Genomic DNA, 14,011 nt, shown 5'->3' on the forward strand with positions numbered 1-14,011 from the left:
TTTTCTTATCATGTTGCACCTTATCCCTTTGGTGCCAGACTGAGAGGGACTGCCACACCATTATCATCATCAAATGATTAGCCGCAAGTATCTACCTGGGCGGCTACTGCTGAGAGAATAAAATCAGCCATACAGCGACTCCACATAACATTAACTTCAGCCACTGGTCCCCATTGTGTGGCTAAAGGTGCAAGTGCAGCACTTGAGATCAGCTTCCCAATTTGTACAGCAAAATGGACTTAGCCAAACCAATGAAGAATGTTGTGCAGACAACCTTGAAAGCTTAGCACAGTTTACTGCACAGGAAAGCACTCTCGTGACATTGCCTTAGAGAGCTGGATAAGTGGCATGCCAAAAACAGTGTCAAAGCGTGACAAAACTATCCAATTAGGTATTTAACAAAAAAAACAGCAGGCCTTTTTTTTTTTTTGCATACTGTTTATTGATCACCTCAATGGGACTGTGGTATACCCTTGTCTCGAGGCTTTTACAGCGGGGCAACCAGAATATATTAGTGTATGTACATCACTGGCTATGTTGCCAAAAAGGCAGGGGAAAAAAAATACATGGAACACGACTCGACAAAACGAATATGCCGATGGGAAGGTAGAACATGCGCAGTTAGCTTTCCTCGTTCAGTGCCAGTACTGAGCCGGCTCCTTAAGAAAGAAGAAAAAAAAAAAAAAAAAAAGCTGGGAAAATTGCGTGCCAGTGCCATCTAAGCAAATCTGCTCGTGCCGCTTAAAGAATGTTAACCAGTGTTAACATTCTATCCCTGTTTCAACTCAGCATTAGATCTCCTTGGACAACTATATGTGTGGAATGTTTCTCAGAACTAGTGGCCAAAACTTCTGTCGTAGGTTCCGGCAGATTGCTAGCCAGTTCGTTGGGTTGTCAACAAAAAAAAGATCTTCAAACAGGCAACATGAAGATGGTTTCATTTTTTCCACCTTCTCTCAATCCTCTCCTCCCTCTTTCACTGGCACAGACGCAAGGCCAGATGAGCAGGCTTCCCGTGATGCTGTCTTCCGTTATCTCTTCACAGACACTACAATGATGGTTATCAGAGTGGCCAGCACGATAACAGCAATAAGGAACAGGCAGAACATCTTCTTCCTCGCTTTTTCCTGCTCCGAAGAGGCAAAGAGGAAAAAAAAGAAAAGGGCATTTTGAAACAAACTGTGATTTAGGTACTTAGAGCAAGTACAAAACATTGCAAACTACTAACTGCATTTCAAAGCGGGTACTTCGCACGTTAGGTGCATTACTTTTCACAACTGCTACTACAGCAGAAGACAAAACATGCCACTGCCATTCCATAATAGTTTAAGATTTTATTACGACACATTTTTACAGTCAGCCATCAAGTTCGAACTTGATGGCTGACTGTAAAAACTTGTAGTAATAAAATCTTTACCATCAAGACTTCACTGGTGGGTTAGGGCACCTGCCAGAGATACGCAAAGGTATGCCTTTTGGTGCCATGTATGGCTTATACCTCCATGACACTGGTAGCTTCAAAGGCAGTTGAGAGCCTTGAAGATCCTCAATTGCTATCGGAGTCTAACAAACTGCGCCACTGCTACACAACAAACTTGATCACCGTTGCAGGCATGCAAACAATAAGACTACAAAGTTTAGCCAAGAAAAAGCTTTTAATTAGATGTTCGTTTGTTACAGTGGTGATAGGCCCTCCTAAAGCAAAATTCGTTCATGCTCTTTTCAGCGAGCAATTGTTTTTGTTTTGTATCCCTGTTAACAGTAGCAAGGTGCAAGTTACATTCTGAAGTTCCACAATTTTTCAGCAATTCTATTGCTCTGATTCCACCACCAAGCGTGTTACTTAAGTGCTTTGCATCCGAGAGGGCATGCTCCTGTCACACGAAGGTCTTCAAAACCTTGGCACAGTTCTGCACTATTTGACTTGACAGGCTGTTGAATCAATGGCTCGAAACCACCCCTCTAACAGTGTTCAGTGGCCTATGAGCCGACAAGTTATTGGCTTTTGAAATGCCTCTATGACAGAAATGTTATAAACTGTCCTCAAAAAAATGCTCAAACACTTATCTTCCTTACTGCTGGCTAGTCTTTATTTTATGACTCCTCAATCACTGCGACGAAAGAACAGAAAATTTGTTCTGTTGCTCCTTGGTGGCAGCCCTACAAGAGCAGGACAACTCCCCGATATTCTTCATGTTTAGTGGGAGCGCCGTAGCTGCAAGACAAGTGTTCGTTAACTCTCTAAAGATAACAAAAACACACCTGATGCTGTCTCGCCTTTGCGACTTGTTGGACTCCTTCTTCGACGTGCACTGCCGCGCTTTCCACATTTGCCTCGATGCTGTCTGTAAGATGCAGAAAAGGCAAGAACAGAATGCACCGAGACTCGGTTCCCACACTCCCTAAAAATGTGGTGTCTGTCTCCATGTCTGAAGATGCACAGCACATCAAGAGCATTGCAACGCTGTCCAAAGAGAGCAGGATCCCAAACTCAAGACTTCACCAGACGTGTGTTCGGCACTCTCTATTCATACTCAACTAACACCGTCCTCCAAATATGGTCCTATTAACAGTGCAATATACGGTAAAACCTCGTTAATTCAGAAAATTGCATCATTCGGACAGCCCACCCTGTCCCGGCAGCCATATATACTATTCTATGGCATGAAACTCGTTAATTTGGACAAATTTGGCTGCCCTTCAGTTAATTCGGACAAGCCGCAGAGCTTGCATGTCTAGAGGGCGGCCATAAGGGTAGAAGAAATGAGGTGATAATGCTGGCGATTAGAGCGGGAGCTGCGCTGCTGTTCGACCGAAATGGAAAGGTGGTGCCATTCTCATCGTTGTAACATCAGCCAAGAAGGCATGATGGGATGGATCGTTTTTTATTGCGTGGCTGCGCCTCGTCATTTTCTTTTGTGTGTTTGCGTATGTGTGGCATGGAGTGTGATTGTCGCGCGTGTGGACAGCGTTCTACCGACAGCGCTGCATTCTTCGGCTCCTGCGATGGCCACCGTGGCCCTAGCAAAGCGGGTGAAGTACGTTGCCAAGGACTTGGCAGAAAAAGTAGAAATACTGAAGGCTGTAAAGGAAGGAATTCCGCAACAGGCCATCATGACAAAGTTTAATGAGAAGAGTAGCATGCTGAGCTCGTACATAAAAAAAAAATCGAAGCCCAAATTTTGGAGGCTTACAATGGACAACAGTTCTCTAATAAGTGGAAGAGACTCCGAACGGCAGCACATCCGAAGCTAGAAGAAGCTGCTTCAATGGATTGCAAACTCGTGAAGTTCACAACTTTAGCAGACCTCTAATCTTCACACAAGCAGAATGGTATGCCCTAATGATAGACATTGAAGGTTTCAATGCATCAGAAGGTTGGTTTCACTGCTTCAAGAAGAGGCATAATTTAGTCTTCCGCAGTGTCTGCAGCCAAAGGTGTTATGGGTGTAAGCGTCGAGAACGACTGGAGAAGTGCGCTTCCGAGGCGCGTGGCTGCACCTATGAGCCCTGCAATGTTTAATGCAGATGAGACGGCGCTCTTCTGCAAGACTCTGATAAGAATCTGCCAGATAAGACACTCGCTTTTAAAGGAGACCCTTGAGTTGGCGGCAAGTGGAGTAAAGATAGGGTGACTGTTTTCCTCTGAGCGAATATGACTGGCACATTGCGGCTGCCGCTGCTTATTGGAAAGTCGCAGAAACCGTGGCGCTTCAAGAACATAAAACAGCTACCCGTAGGATAACAATCAAACAAAAAGACTTGGATGACGTCCGAAATATTTCAAGCTTGGCTAAGCCAACTGGACCGTAGCTTTTCTGCGAAAAAACGGAAGGTACTGCTTGTCCTCGACAATTGCAGCACGCACAACAACATGTTGGGGCTGGAAAACAACGAGCTGCCTTTTCTGCCTCCTAATACCACTAACCTAACTAACCTATGAACCAGGAAATAATTCGGTACCTGAAAACCCGGTACCGCAAGCAGATGCTTGAACGTACGATGCTGTCATGCTTGGAAGCAGGACGCAAGTATGACATCTCTCTTCTTAGTGCAATGCGCATTTTAGTGCATGCTTAGAGCAACACACTACCTGCAGTTATTGCAAACTTCTTCAAACACTGTGGTTTCACTGAGGGTGTTGACACCACCGATGTGGATGACCTGGACACCAACAAGGAGGAAGAAAGAGACTATACAAGCATTCTGCCATCGAATGTATGACTGTGCGATTATGTCGCAATCGACAGTAATGGCCATCTCACCGACAGTGAAATCGTTGAACAAGCTTTAGGGACTGAACAGGCAAGTTTCGAAGATGTAGATGATGCTTGTGATGAACTGCCGCACCACACTGTGACCAAAGCTGTTGAGGCCCTGAGTGTTCTTCAAAAAATAAAGGTATGTCGATGTGCAGCGTATTTTTTTTCTCGCCCCTTTCGATAATTCAACATTAGGTTGATTCAGACATTTCCTTCAAGCCCGTGAAATTCAAATTAACGGGGTTTTACTGTACTCTTTCAGGAACATGCTATGCAGTGCGAGCGATGCTGCTTAAAAAGGCTTTATAAGTTGGTGCCCAAGGAAGCTTAAAAGCAGTAACAGGCACCGATACAACTAGCGCTGTGTTTTAACAGCTGTACTAGTTTAATAGATGCTGAGAGAAGACATTAGTCTTGAACTATAAGAGTACTCATTTGGCCCCACAGTGCAAAACGCTCATGAGAAACGTGCACCCCGATGGGTGCAAAGGTTGATAACTTTGAAAACGACTCGTGCCCAAGTCCACTGCACGCAACTTGCGACATGCTTATATAAGCATTCATTGGAAAGATGAATGTGATCCTAAATTTCCATTTTTTCTTAACGGAAATAAAAAGTGCAGTCATTTTGTGAGCAAATGTGGAACACAACAGCGTGCTATCTGCGATGCCAAAAAAAAGAAATTAAGAACAAAAAACTGCTAATACTAAATGTAGGCGGCAGTAACTGAGTGAGGGAAGATTTTTTTTTTCCTATCCACATACATATTTAGACAATATAGAAACTAAGCTATTTTGTTGCCATGGCAACACTTACGACCGAGTCCAGTGGCCCCAATACATGTTAAGGCCACAACACACATTAATGGTTTGTTGACAAATTTATCTAGTTTGGTGTGGGCCAAACAGACTAGACAAGCAAGTTAAGAAATGTTTGATGTTATCTGATGCAGGCTGCAGAAAACATTTCTGTCTCATGCTCAAGCAGGAAGAAGTCAGCCGTTCACTTCCATAATGGCCGCTTATATATACCCTCCCCCCCCTCCCTTTCTCTTAGTTTGTAGAGTCAGATATAAAGATAACCCTTGGAGGGAATGGAGAGACAACATATCTACGCTGTGCCAAAAGCTGATAGCGAGGGTCGTCTTCCTCGCAATTTTCCACTGGACACTTGAGGGTCAGATGTCAGTTCATATGTCAGCACTGAAGTATCACTCATCAGCCAAACAAACAAAAACAAGACAAGATAGAAGAGAGCGCAAGAAATGGTCAATAGTATTTTTAGTAGGCCGCCAAGCTGAACAGCATGTAAGGATGTGCAAAATATCAGAGTTCCCCAACCTCCCGCAAAAACTTTGCATGATGTCATGACCTACAAACACAACAGAGAAGTTGCTGCGCTCATAAATATTATCTGTGGCCACCCAGTGAAGAAACCCACTCCTTTAGTTATAGCCAATGAGTCTGAACTGAAGAAATGCCCCTGAGAAGAGTTCAACCGTCGGAGACTGCCTGTGGTGACCTATGGAAGAACAGTACTCTGCCCTCTCCCAAGTTTGACACTGGTCTGATTCACTTTCATACCAAGACTTTTTCTGATATGGTCCAATTCAGGCAGGCTTAGGTGCAGCGTAGGTCAAAGGTCTCCAGGACAAGGGTCTTGTTTTCCAACTGACAGCGCACACAGTTTTCCAGGTCTGACTTGGTTTAAAAAGATACAAACTATCTCAGGCTACAGAGAACGCTGCAGTGGACTGCTCTGGAAATTTCGACTACCTGGGGCTCTTTAATGGACGTAGCTTCTGCGTCTGCATTTTGGGCGGGAACAGCTGATGTTAGTTTTATACATATTCACCAAATTATGCATGAAGTTATTTTGTGCTAAGTAGCATCCAAGCCCAGGTACAGCACAGTAGAGCCGGTTGGAGAAGTACTAGATGTGAAGACAAACTCATTCACATAAACGTTAAAAGTGAATCGCACCAACTAAAGAAATAGCAGCACTTTATCCGTTATTATTATAAGCGTACCTGCAGTAAAATAAGCCCGGAAGCTAGACTTTACGTGTACTTCTAAAGATGATGTATCGCTCACTAACACTTACCAATCATGTCTCCTTGATCGTGAACCATCGTTGCCAGATCTTTGAATATCGCATTCACATCCACAATGTCATTCTGCACATGCAATGCAAGGGGAAAAAAAAAACAGTGTAATTAAGACACTGACATGAAACAGATCAAAGGCAGCACTGTCAGCATTTTACGTTACGTTTACACACTGACATCAAACTACACACTGGTCAATTAACCCTTTCACTGTCGGCTGTTTCTGACTGGGACGCACCCCCAGTGTCGGCTTGGTTTCAGAGAACGAGCATATCAGGGAACGAGCATAAAGATTTATTTTGCATCATGGTGGGTATACAAATAAATTAGTCAATGCAATTTGCACATTTCAGTGTTCTGCAGGTGTTTAAATAAACATCATCATCATCAGTCTGACTATAAATGATATATGATAAAATAAAAAAAAAAACACGCTCAATACTTCTTCAGAGTGTGGTGGATCCTGAGTCCGAATCCGAGCTTGGCTGGTAATCAGAACCCGAAGAGCCATCGCTCCAGTCAGCCGTCGAAGGTCCCGCGCGGTCCGCCATCCGAAAGTAAGCGCGCGCGGAGGGCGCACATTCAGTGGCCAGCACAAGGGAGAGAAACGACGCGTAGTGAAGTCGAAAGAGAAAAAGATGGAAAGGGGCTAAAACACTCGTGTGCTGCTGCTGCTAACGGCAAGCTGTCCTCAAGCGAGGGCGCGTGGAGAGAGCGAATGCAGCAATCGAGTCATATGTCAGTCGGAGAGAGGCAACCACGTGCGACCCTGAACTTGCCACGCCGTAGCGGAAGCGCGACAAAGAATAAAAATAAAAACCTCCAAACCTGCCGCAGATGGCAGAACAAACTTTGAACCCATAAACGCACGCGCGCGCCGAAGGATCGCTCGCTCGAGAGAGTAGTGTCACGGAGCGACCACGCCCCCTCCCACGAGCAAAGAACGGGCGGGCGCGGTTGCACCATACTCTTCCATATATGTGTCTTATCGGCACGGAGCGAGCATATCAGCTTGTAGAAAGATTCAACAGATGGCGGAGCAAGTCCAAGCGCGGCAGCTTTACGGTGAGGCGCGAAGATTTGAACGCAAGATAGAATACGTACGGGTACGTTATTGACACTGCGGGGAGGAAACGCGAATACGTACCGGTACGTTCGTGACAGTGAAAGGGTTAAATTACTCACAGTACATTTCAGTGAACAAAATCATCCCTGGGTTAACACAAGCAGACTTGCTTACTAATGTAATATCAGCATCAACAGAAATGAAAACAAGACAACTGAAATGCAAGCACAAAAGAGATCTTTTAGGACTGAATACTAGTGAAGCAGACTTTCTATGTAACGGTGAGGACACTGCTCTATGGAAGTGTTAACAGACCTTCTGCTCGTATTTCTTTACCAACAGCTAACATTTCGTGCTTCCGTGTCCCTGTTTCAGTTGTCCACTTCAAGCTCCAATTTCCTTTCACGCATCTGACATGATATTCTAGGGTGGTAACTCAAGTACACATCAAGAATGAGGAAGGCTAGAGCATAGCTCTAGAAAAGCACACACAGAAATGTAGAAAATCGTAGAGAAATACATATCAAGGAAGTGCAGAGTGAACTGTAAAAAATCTGCCAACTTTACTGTATTTGTACAAAGTTGCACAGTATCTGATGGTCCTCACTATCACAAACATTATTCTTCACTATTAACCAAACGCAAACTGCAATGATGAACTTCAGTTCTCGCATACTCGCACACAGACTTCTGTATGGAGACACCAAGTACCTTGCTCAAGCACTGCCAACAATTCGATACAAGTGTTTAATTTTAATGCTGCAAACAAAATTGTGGTTGCAACAGCCAAGACACTGCTGCTTTTGACGCACTGAATTCTTTACGATACAGACGAAACTGGGTACAGGCAAAACGAAGCGCCAGCTTCTTGCGTAGTGCAAAGAATTCAGAGCATCTAAAGCACCATGTTGGGCCCGGTGTTGGGCCCAATAAGATACACCTGTGTCGGGCCCGACACAAGTTTAACTCTGTCGACTGGCCCGACAAACTCCCCAACAAAGTTAAAATCTGCACTAAAATGAAGCGACTCCACAGACACCCATCTGAAGTATGTTTATATGGCTCCTTAATTCTAATGGTGCCACTGGTTCTACGATAAGGACATCACAGTCAGAGGGTTATGCAATGTGCTGAGCCAGTAAAACCACCCATGCTGCATGTCACACACTAACAGCTTTGTTGTAAAAATGACCTAATGACACACAACTGGCGTGCAATGGGCAAGCACTGCATGTGATATGTCATGTCCTGCCCTGGCACCTATTCCATTTGGAGAGCCACGCGCCGTGCACCTCTTACCTCCAGTTTGCGGATGGCTTGTTCCCGTTCCCGCAGCATCTCCAGGTTGACCTGTTCGTCCATCTGCGCGAAGCTCTGCGCCTGCTGCTGCTGCCGTGAGGGCTCTTGCGGTTGCACTGGCGAGGCCAACTCAATCAGGTTGCCCGCACCGCTTCGGCCGCTCGACGACTCAAACTGCACCACCATGCGGGGGAAAGAAAAGGCATCAGGAGTGGTTACTACAAATGGGCTCCGACACAATCCTTGTCAGCCCCTTCCCAGTGTGTTACAATACTTGTTATCTAAAGACATTATAATCCATACAATGGATCCAATACTAAACAGTGGCCAAACTCACTCTGCCAACAAATGCACCAGATCAAATGCAAAAGAAAAGGAGCCTTTCCATTTGTGGCATCAGTTTGGTTGAAAACAGCACTATTAGCCAGGTCAGTTTGCAAAGAAGGACAGAAATTTACATCTATGAATTATTCACTGAAAGAACAAAAAGTATGGTTTGGTTTATAATGGTTCAATGTCGCAAGAAACTAAGGCTGTGAGAGATTCCATGGAGGACTCCAGAAATTTCGACCACCTGGGGAGGGAGTCTTGACGCAGCCCAGTCAGAACTGAGGCTCTCAATTCAAATCGCACATTAAAAGGCCGTTTGGTCATTTGAATCACCACAGAAACGTCTAACCTTAAATCTCCACACACTACACTACAGTTTTAAGAATACAATTTCACACAGCGATAAGTCTATTCTGTTTTTTTCCCTAGCAGCATTTTATCTCATCTAGTCTCAGAGTTGTTTAGCTTTGCAAGCATTTACATTTTGAGACGAGTTATTTCATTACCTCTATTAGCATTTGTATTACAATCTATTTCCCGACACGCATTACTAATTTTATTTCAAAACCCAATATGTCATTTACCGTGTAGATTTCCTGCTTTTGATGCCTTTTGTTTTTTTCTCTTCCCATAGCACTCTAAAATACCATAGCACTTAGGGGTGTATAAAATGTTGCATGCTAAATGTGCCCAGGTGGTTTAAATTATTCTAGGGCGCTCCGCAAACACACATCCTTATTTCTTCCATTCCCACTTTCCTGCCTTCCCTCACAGCAAGGTTGAGGTGTGCACCGATGAGCAAGATTGTTACTGTGGATTTTATTTCGACAAAAGTATTTTTTTTTCTCCCAAAAATACTGGTTGCGAGGCACACTGCGAGACATTTTTACATATGATCAAATTGTGGTTTCTAACTGGGTCAGAGTAAACAGAACTCACATTTCTGCCGAGTGATCTACCTATGTTTGTGTTCTTCAAACAATGCGAGAAGTGCTCGCATTGCACTGTCCTTCTTTGTGTGCCTTTCCACTCCACATTTCTCTTAAAACCAAGCCAATCCAAACTGCCCAATTTTCCAATTTACTAAAGTGGTTCAAGCTTCGACTTATGCGAACACTTCCCTCAAGACTAGATGGTGTTCTGTCGAACACTAGAGTGCAAGATGTCGTGCAATGGATTACAAACACAGATGCTGAGGAAAGAGGGGAAGATGGGGGACGCACCCCGATGCCGGAGGCAGCGCGGGCGCGCTTGACCGAGTCCTTCTCCTTCTCAGCCTCTGCGCGTTGCACCAGTTGGAAGTGGTGCAGGGCTTCTGAAAAGTCGTTGGTGAGCTTCTCGCGCAGCAGCCTTCCAGCGCCCTGCTCCCCATGGGGCATGGCTGCCAGGGACTTGAGCTGGGCATTGGTGTCCTTGGCCAGCTGGTTGGTGTACTGCTGGATTTGGTGCCTGCACCATATGCCACAGAAATGACAACACTGTCACACAATACCTTTCGACAGTTTCGCCACTCTCAGCAACACTTCCAGCGGCAAAGCATTGATTTAGAGATGCTGTCTTGTTTCTCGACTTGCGCTCGGGCACAACGTGACTGCATGTAGTGGTATGGCCAGATCCTTCACAAGTCTGGTCAGCACTGAAGATGATAGGGTAGATGACACTGCTGTTAAGGAGCACTAATCATCATCATTAGCCGGATTATCCAATGCAGGGCGAAGGCCTCTTCTATATTCCTCCAATTAGCCGGGCCCTGTGCTAGCTGCATCCACTTGACCCCTCCAAACTTAACCTCATCCACCCACCTAACTTTCTGCCGCCCCCTGCTACGCTTTCCTATATAGCAGTATATAGGAGGAAATCTACAACAACACAGTTCAAAGCCCGCATTCCCATTGGCTCTGCCGTGAAACTAATCAACCCTGTATCCTTGAACGTATAAAACAGTGATTTGAATATCCTCGTCCAAAATATTCATTTTCTTTCTTTCTAAAACACTATATAAAGCACACAAATTACTATCTCCATTGTGTGTCAGTTGTATTTCAGGTTATATGGTACAGAGACAAAATAGGACGTTAAATTTCAAGGTGAGCCGACAGGATGAACACTATGTTGAGGTACTGTTGTACACTTAGATAATGAAAATATTTGTATGGCACACCCAATATCACGTGCTATGTGTGTGCTTGACCTCTAAAGGAATGTGCAGATGACTACCCTTCAATAAAACTGAGCACTTTCAACTGTCACCTATACCGTGCAAAATGAACTCCACGGTAATAGCTGCAGTTGCCTATTTAATTCTGTGCACAGCGCCATTATCTTTCACATCTTTCATTGTTTTTGACTACAAGTTTAAAGGTCTTAGCAAACAACCATCCAACTATAAGCATGATAAATATGCACACCAAAAGTGAAAGAAAAATTGGTCAAGTGGTACCTACAGCTGCGACCTTAAGGTCTCAGAATCCTGAGAGGTGCCCAGCTGTTGAACCATCTTCTTCATAGACCCCACTGAAAGAAATTAAAGTGAATTTACTTTTACATTTACCATACCATCCACTATTTCTGCACTATACCGGGTGACAATGTGCAACACAAAAATACCCTCCACCGAGAGACTCTGTTCTCACCATTCTGAGTTATCTTCTGGACATTCGTCCCTATTGTCTGTGCCAAGCTCTGAAAATCTGTGTTTGATGTGCCTGCAAGAGAGCGTTGGTTAGGTTAGTCAATGACACAGATCAGCACAGGCTACAGAGGTCATGAAATATTTTAATGATCCGTGTTACGTAGAATAAATCTGCATTCATACCGGCATTCCCGGATCCGGTGCTGAAGTTTGCGTATCTCCCAGTCATGGTAGCAGTTGGCAATCTTGACCGGCTACAATTTTAAAGCCTTCTGTCGTCCTTTTTGGTGTGATCCTGAACAGATGAAGAAAGAACAAATTTATATGGCACAATGGCACATGAGTATAGTTCCTGCACCAACACTTACGAGAAGGAGTCACACTACCCCTGTCACACAGTGTGTTCAATCGTCATCAAACTCAATGCAGGTCAGGAGGTTGTAATATGACCGCTTTCAAGTGCTTTCAAGTGCATTCAAGCCCATTCCTGCATGGTTCAGTTGCGACTCCCATGTAGCATACGAGGTTTTCAAGCACAACAGAATGTGGTGTTAAAACCATTGCTCTTTCCGAGCTTTAAAAGCGAAATTGAATTAATTAAATACAAATACCAATGTTATGAATTAATTTAAATGCATGACAGATTATTTTTAGTGCACCCAGGCTGTTTATACAAAGTATTTAAAAATAATCGCAGTACCCGGGTCTACAACCAGTGCACACAAAAAATTTCGTCAGCTAACTCTGCGACCGTTTTAGCTGTCTTCTCACACGGCCGGCAAAAGTATGTCAGCATGAAAAAAAGAAGATAATTTTCACAATGACATAAACTGAGGACCAATTCTTATTATTGACAATTCCCGTGTAGCATCGGATGCTTCAGTCATGCTTGAGATCTTTGATAAAGATGAGAGCAATTAGGATCAAAAGTTCCAGTGTGACAGGGTTATAACAGATGAGTGAAGGCAGCTGTACTACCAAGCACGTGACAGTTTTGGGAGTTTTTTTCAGGGCAAGTGCTGCGCTAGGCTACAGTGGGCTGCCAACGGTACAGCAGCAAAGGTAAATACAATAGTAAATCTGATTTATGCCGTCTAACGCAATAATATAACAATCAGCGCCCGGACCACAGGCATTTAATCAATACGAGCTATGACACCCGATACGCGCCTGGAAGCTGGGATGTTCAATGAAGCCTGCTTCCGTTCGCTGCAAGATGGGCATTTCGGGCGTATAATCAGGTTAGACCACTTGGTCGCCGATAGCAATGTCTAATTGTTCGTGCGATGGAGATATTATGGAAACAACAAACATTTCTAAAGGCCAATGATCGAATTCTGACAAAACTGAAACGAAACGAAATGACTGACTTCTGTCTGTGTACACTGCGATATTTCGGCGGCGTCCTGTTGCAGCCAAGGGCGCAACGCCGGTGCGGAAGAATTCGTCGCGCCCTCCCATGCTACTTCTCAACCAGTAACACACGCAAAAACAAAAATCCGCGACGCAGGACAGTCACGCGAGACGGTGGATGGGCGTTTCGTATGTCAGACCGGAGCCGTGCCATCCAGGTGAGAGAATGACCGACCTCGTCCCCGCTACGAGATTGCGTGTTCGTGATCTGGTTGCCACGGGTGTCGGCGGGGTCGCGGGGTGAATCACGCCGGGATGCTCGCAACAGAAAGCAAAAACAACCGGTCAGACAGAGGTTCGAAGTAGGCCTACCGCGACACCGATTGAGGTTCCCAGCTGAGCGGCAGTTGATCTTCGGGTCCCGTGGGTGGTCGGGGGCCTTCAGCGAGCGCCAACGCTGGCGCCTGCCGCTGACATTGAAGGCTATCGGCGATGATTTTGTCACGGCACAGCTGTGTAAGCAGCCATCAACGCCTATCGTACACGGCAGAATGCAGCACAGATGATCTACCGCCGACAGAGGGTCGCTTTTCCAGCAAAGCAGCGTTTGCGTCACGTGTCAAAGTTGCGTCATGGAAATTCGTGACGCCACAGGTCACGTGGGACAACGTTGTTTCAGTTCAAAATAGTATTTGAAATCAAAGTATCCTTTGCGAATCTTTTCTTTTTTCACGATATAAGTAAGCAAAAAAACAAGAACTTATGATACTTTGATTGCTTGAATGCTCAATCATTTATTAGTTGAATACATAGTCCACAGAGGACGCGACAATCTGCAAAGCAAAAAAAAAAGGGGGGGGAGGCGGGGAGGGGGGGGGATAGTGTTTCGCGAAAATTTAGGCATGTTTCCGGACAGCATAAGCTCGTCATGTACTAAGTGCGGGAATAAAGCCGACCCTAA

At 44.9% G+C, this 14,011-nt stretch overlaps 1 protein-coding gene across 1 annotated transcript; it reads right to left on the reverse strand.

The window, feature by feature from the left end:
- Positions 1-659: 659 nt before the first annotated feature.
- Positions 660-13,662, reverse strand: LOC146179578 (syntaxin-12-like). The gene is made up of 9 exons (XM_084579244.1): positions 13,423-13,662; positions 11,881-11,992; positions 11,699-11,770; positions 11,510-11,579; positions 10,289-10,514; positions 8,736-8,909; positions 6,367-6,439; positions 2,263-2,345; positions 660-1,127 (listed from the first exon to the last, which is right to left on the reverse strand). Exons 2-9 carry the CDS (start codon positions 11,924-11,926, stop codon positions 1,032-1,034), a joined length of 840 nt encoding a protein of 279 aa, XP_084435370.1. The 5' UTR covers positions 11,927-11,992; positions 13,423-13,662; the 3' UTR covers positions 660-1,031.
- Between the last annotated feature and the right edge of the window lie 349 nt (positions 13,663-14,011).

This window comes from Amblyomma maculatum, chromosome 9 (assembly GCF_055883805.1).
Source record: "Amblyomma maculatum isolate TAMU_Amacu chromosome 9, ASM5588380v1, whole genome shotgun sequence".
NCBI classification, from domain to species: Eukaryota; Metazoa; Arthropoda; class Arachnida; order Ixodida; family Ixodidae; genus Amblyomma; species Amblyomma maculatum.

Coding starts and splice junctions, on each gene's coding strand:
- LOC146179578 (XM_084579244.1), bottom strand. CDS start 11,926: ATGACTGGGAGATACGCAAACTTCAGCACCGGATCCGGGAATGCCG. Junction 10,515..11,509: donor GAGACCTTAAGGTCGCAGCT/GTAGGTACCACT, acceptor CATATGGTGCAG/GCACCAAATCCAGCAGTACA. Junction 1,128..2,262: donor CAAAGGCGAGACAGCATCAG/GTGTGTTTTTGT, acceptor TCTTCGGAGCAG/GAAAAAGCGAGGAAGAAGAT.